This window comes from Impatiens glandulifera, chromosome 9, assembly GCF_907164915.1.
Source record: "Impatiens glandulifera chromosome 9, dImpGla2.1, whole genome shotgun sequence".
Taxonomy (NCBI): Eukaryota; Viridiplantae; Streptophyta; class Magnoliopsida; order Ericales; family Balsaminaceae; genus Impatiens; species Impatiens glandulifera.
In genome coordinates, this window is record NC_061870.1 from 5,231,477 (window position 1) to 5,237,217 (window position 5,741).

The window sequence follows — 5,741 nt, forward strand, 5'->3', positions numbered from 1 at the left end:
TGATGCACTAATAAATGAATAAACCTAAGTTCTGCAAATGTTAAATGCGTAGGTAGAGCTAAAAAGGCGCTAGCAACATAGGTTAAGAGACGCTGGCAACAACCTTGTTCCATCAGCAGAGCTGAAGAGGCGCTGGCAGCATCTTTATTCCATTACCCGGGTTGAAGAAGCGTTGGCAGCAGCCTTGCTTCAGTAGCAGTCTGAAGAAGCTCTAGCAGCACCCTTGTTTCAAGAGCAGTCTGAAGAAGCGTTAATAGGAGCATTGCTTCAACAGTAGTTTGAAGAAGCGCTAGCAGCAACCTTGTTTTAGAAACAATATGAAGAAGCGTTATTAGCAGTCTGAAGAAGTGCTAGCAGCAGTCTGAAGAATCGCTAGCCGCAGTCTGAAGAAGCGCTAGCAATAGCCTTGCTTCAGCAGCAGTCTGAAGAAACGCTAACAACCAAGTAGTGTTAGTAGCAATGTAAAGAGTAGAGAACAACAATGTTCGTTATCAGCAGACTTCCTAGTCAGCTTACTATAAAAAAATGTACAACTGTCATGTACACGATTATTCCACTAGTCCGTGAAGTACTATCTAGTACACTACGTTCTACCGAATTCTGCGCACTACTATCCTGTACGCCACGATCCAACGAATATTATTCCGATGAGTACTATCCCGTAAACCTATTGGACAACCATTAGAAAGCTGAAACATATCCATTAATTAGATTAGAACGTTGTTACGATTCAAATATAAAAGTCTCTAAAGTACAACGGTGAATCTATTCGATCACTTGACGCATTACTGGAATTCTACAACTAATGATCCAAAAAACTATTTTGATTACTCTCTCTCTAACTCGTCTTTGAGAGATAATTTACTCTATTACCTGAGAACTTTTTCAGTGTTGTAAGTTGAATAGAAAATTGTTTATTCAATAGAGTGTGATAGTTAGAGTTCAGAACAGGCAACTGTTCAAACCTTAGTTCTGACTGAGTTTGTGTAGACGCTATATAAATCAAAGTCTTCTAGTGGTATCCTTCTGGAAATAAAAGAAGGGACGACGTTGGAGTTTTATCTCCGAACATCCATAAAACAGTGTGTTATTTCCTTATTACTTCTTACAGTCCGTTATCTGTCGTTTCAAATCTGGAAAGTAATTTCTGCTCTTGAAACCGTTCAAGAGATTGCTACGATTTGTTGAAGAATAGAAACATATTTTCAATATCTAATAGGAATAAAATCGAATTGAAAGTGAAAATTGGAACAACAATATTCAACCCTCTTCTATCGTTGTCACCGATCCTAACAATACCACATAAACCTCTTCTTTCAATACTCTATTCAAGAATGTATATTTCACATAAAGTTGGTAAATCTTCCAACCTTTGTGAGCGAAAAATTCAATCAACATTCTTATTGTTTCGTGTCTCGCAACTGGTGAAAATGTCTCATGATAGTCGACTCCGGGTTGTTGAGAATACTCTTTTTGCCACAAATCTTGCCTTGCACTTTTTAACTGAACCATTGGGGCTCGTTTTCATCTTGTAAATACACTTAAATCCAATCACATATTTTTCTTCCGACTTCTCTACTAACTCCCAAGTTTCATTTTTTTCAATCATGTTGATTTCTTCTTCCATCGCTTTCAATCAAACCTCCTCTTGAATAGCTTGTTCAAAGCTTTCAGATTCTAAAACACAAAAGTTACATCGAGTACATAAGTCGTTTAAATTTCTTATTTTTACCGGAGTAGGGCTTTGAATGAATGAATTCACCCTGGGTTTTGTTGTCGGACATTGTTGATGCTCACTTTCTTCATATCCAATTTCATTGACTCGTCTTGATTTCTCCATCTGGTCTTCTTTAAAAAATGACATTTGTACATCCTCAACACCTTTCTCTTTCCAATCCCATTTTTCTTTTTCATTGAAGATCACATCTTGACTTTCAATCACCTTATTTTTCTTCATGCTAAAAAGTCGATATCCATTCGACTTGGTGCTATAGCCAACGAATATATATTTTTTACCTTTATCTTCAAGTTTGTTTCTCATTTCTTTCGGGACATGAGCATAGGAAATAGATCCGAACACTTTCAAGTGATTGATCGACGACTTTCTAAACACGGACCATGTCTCGAATGGTGTCTTGTTTTCAACCGGCTTTGTCGGACATCGATTTAACAAATAAACTACTGTATAAGTTGCTTCAGCCCAAAAAGTCAGTGGTAACCCATTTTCATTCATCATGGTTTTCTCCATTTCGACAATTGTTTGATTCTTCCCCATAGTAACACCATTTTTTTCTAGCGTAAAACTCATCTTCAATTGTCTTTCAAGACCAATATCTTTACAATATTTCTTGAGCTCCTTCGAGTTGTATTCTCCTCCTCTATCACTTCTTAACCTTTTAATCACCTTACCACTTATTCTCTCGGCAATTCTTTTAAACTTCTTAAAAACGGAAAATGTGTTCGGTCAAATTATTTTGACTAACGTTATTTTAATGATGTATTAGTAAAATATTGATTAAGAATGAAGCTAAACCGTCTAATTGTTTTTGTGCAGGTGCATCAAAAATATGCTAAGTTAGACTTGACTTGAAACAGGAAAATTAGACGTGATGTTTGTTAGACATGTAGTCTAACAGATACGTAGTTGGATGTGCAGTTTAATAGATACGTAGTTAAACGTGTAGTCTAACAGATACGTAGTTAGACGTGCAATCTAACAAATACGTAGTTAGACTTGCAGTCTAACATATACGTAGTTAGACGTGCAGTCTAACAGATACGTAGTTAGACGTGTCGTCTAACTCTATTAGATTTGGTGGTCTAATGAATCTCAATATTAGACGTGGGGCGTCTAACTTCCTTAGACTTGACAGTCTAATGGAGCCCGTCTAATGCTCCACTTCAGCAGCTGCTTGAAGTTAGCATCGGTTTACCCACGATCAACTAGTTGTTCACTACTCTTACTCCACTCATCCGTAAGAAGTAATACATTTTTCTACATTCGAATGATTTGTAATCTTCTCACCATATGAAAGTATTTTATTAATAATTGTCATTGCTTTTGATAAAAATTAGCAACTATTTCACCCATTTTTATTATTAAGGTTTTAAACTCACGTACAAGAGATTGAATTCTCATCAAAATATCCATACAAGCTCCTTTGAATTTTTTCTATATAATGGACCAAGTATGCCTTAACATAATTGATTTTATAATCATTGAAAATATGCTAACATGAACACAACACCTTGGTGAATATATACTATTTCCTTCAAATGGTTCTTCTTGTTCGAACCCAAAATTCACGCATTCGCATATGAATCTTTATATATATTCCCCACATTTATATAAAGATCTTAAACTTTGAGTAGAGTCTTGATGCGTATACTTCAGAACCTAAAACCATTGTTTTTGAAGTTGGAATGGGTGACTATATATTATATAAATATCCCAATTATTGTACCTTCATTGTTTGCCATTTCAGCATATATATGCTCTGATATCACAAATTTGTGTTAGAGAATTATGAATGAATAATAGAAATTTTAGTGAAAAGAAGAAAAATTTAGGAAAGGAGATTGAATAAGTAAAAACCAAAAAACTATGTAATTGATTTGTATAACTTAAGGATAAAAGAAATGTAAAAATATAAGGATATTATATATATGTTTATTTAAACACTTTTCTAACATACAATACACACATGTACACATAAGATTGATTAAACAATAATGAAAACAAATTCCCCAATACATATACTAGGAAAAAGTATTACACGTAAATTGCAGAAACAAGAGTTATTTATTTTTCTGCTAATGCAGTACTAAAAACTTATTGGGAGAAGCTGTGAGTGTTACTAGTAAAGCAAGTTTGGAGGTAGCTTAAAACTCAACGATGATTAAAAAACAAAAAGTGAAGATATTCACAGATTTACAGAAGGTGGAGTCCTCTGTGGAGTGGGAGCGGAATCTACCTTCTTCCCCCTTTCATTTTTGCTGTTATCCGCGAACTTCAAGCTGCCCTCATGGAACCCTTGCTCTCTTTCCTCTTGGCTCCACTCTCTCAAGTAGTAGTCTTGCTCCGTGAGAATGTCGGACGGACTGCTAAACATGCCTCCCCATTGCGGGAAGTGTACGAGTAACAATGGAAGCGTACAAGCAATTATCATTACGCCCATAAGACTGATTCCGTTCTCGGTCGTGTATCGTGATCCTCTGAAGAATATCAGTTGTGTTATGACAGCTCCCACGTTTCCTCCTCCTCCAGTCATCCCCGATATTACTCCAAGTGACCTACGGGAGATGAAGGGAACTACACCGAATGTGAGGCCACACGCAGCCTGAACAAATACCGAGAAAACAATCATGACAGCGATCGATGCACTCAAAGAGCTCACTTTCCCTAGGATTATGCAAAACACTCCTCCTAATGACTGAACAATCCATAATGCCCAAATCCTTCCCCTCATCCCGAATCTCTTCGCCACCAAATCTGACAACCACCCTCCTCCAGGCCGGGAGAATATGTTGGCCAGTCCGAAGCTCGCCGCTATGATCCCTGCAGTGTGAAGTTTAACGTTGAACCTGTCGAAGAAATATTGAGCGATTATGTTGTCGATTGTCAATTCAACCCCGAAACAATACCCATAAGTTAGGCCCGTGATCCATCCTCGGTAGTTTGTAACCGCGTTGTAGATGACTTTTTTGAAATCATCTTTGTGCTTGTCTCCTGATTTATGGAGCTGGGCGAAGTCGCCGTCGGGTAAATCCTGGCCAAGGAAAAACACTCCATAGGCGGAAGCCATTTGCATTAGCGCCGGTACATAAAAGGCAATCCTCCATGCGGTGAAATTGGCGGCGCCAATATTATCATGTATTATAGAATAGACGAGGGGCATGATGAGTTGGGTTGCGCCGCCACCTAAGTTCCCCCAACCTCCGGAGACTGCGTTAGCTGTTCCGACAACACGAGGTGAGAAGAGGGAGCTCATCCAAAATTGTGTGGATACGAAGGTAGCGAGTGAGAACCCTGTGAAGAAGCGGACCAGGAAGAAGGTGATGGAGGAGTCGATGATGGAAGTGCAGTACACTGCGGGTACAGTAAGGAGGATTAGAGAGGCGGATGCAAGGCGGGGTCCCACAAGGTCGCAGGCGGTGCCCATGGTGATTCTTGCAAAAACCGCTCCGGAAACGGCAGCGATTCCGGCGTCGCCTATTTGGGTAGCGGTTAGGTTTAGGTTGTCTCGAATGATGGGGAGGAGAGGTGGGGCGGCAAAGGAGGAGACGAAGCAGGTGAAGAAAGAGATCCAGGAGAGGTGAAAGGCGCGCATGTGCGGCGCCGCCACAGAGTTTATCTTGAATACGGTCGATTTATGCTCGGAGTCTACTGGAAGGCTAAACTTTTCCATTTCCATTTCCATTTTCCCAAGTTGAAACTGTTACTTCTCTCTCTTTAGGTTCGGTGTTAATTAATGGTAAGTGACTAGTTGCTAATTGACTTATATAGGGATCATAAGTTTTGAAATTTTACATAAACAACAAATAAAATTATATTCTCATAACCTTCAAAACCAAAACTATATATATTTATTCATTGCACAAACCCTTGTGTAATGCAAAGGGATGAAACATTACATTTTAGCCGAGTCACATAGGATTTGTCCGTCGATCACTACCATTCGGGGATGAATTCCGATGTTACAAGACATTGGCTTCTATTTTCTTATTCCTGCAACCATGGG

The 5,741-nt window shown here is 38.6% G+C and overlaps 1 protein-coding gene across 1 annotated transcript; it reads right to left on the reverse strand.

Moving 5' to 3' along the window:
• Positions 1–3,923: 3,923 nt before the first annotated feature.
• On the reverse strand, positions 3,924–5,420 carry LOC124915762 (high affinity nitrate transporter 2.5-like). Its single transcript, XM_047456526.1, has one exon. It carries the CDS (start codon positions 5,418–5,420, stop codon positions 3,924–3,926), a length of 1,497 nt encoding a protein of 498 aa, XP_047312482.1.
• Positions 5,421–5,741: the final 321 nt, after the last annotated feature.

Excerpts from the sequence above, each read along its gene's own strand:
- LOC124915762 (XM_047456526.1), bottom strand. The coding sequence starts at position 5,420 with ATGGAAATGGAAATGGAAAAGTTTAGCCTTCCAGTAGACTCCGAGCAT.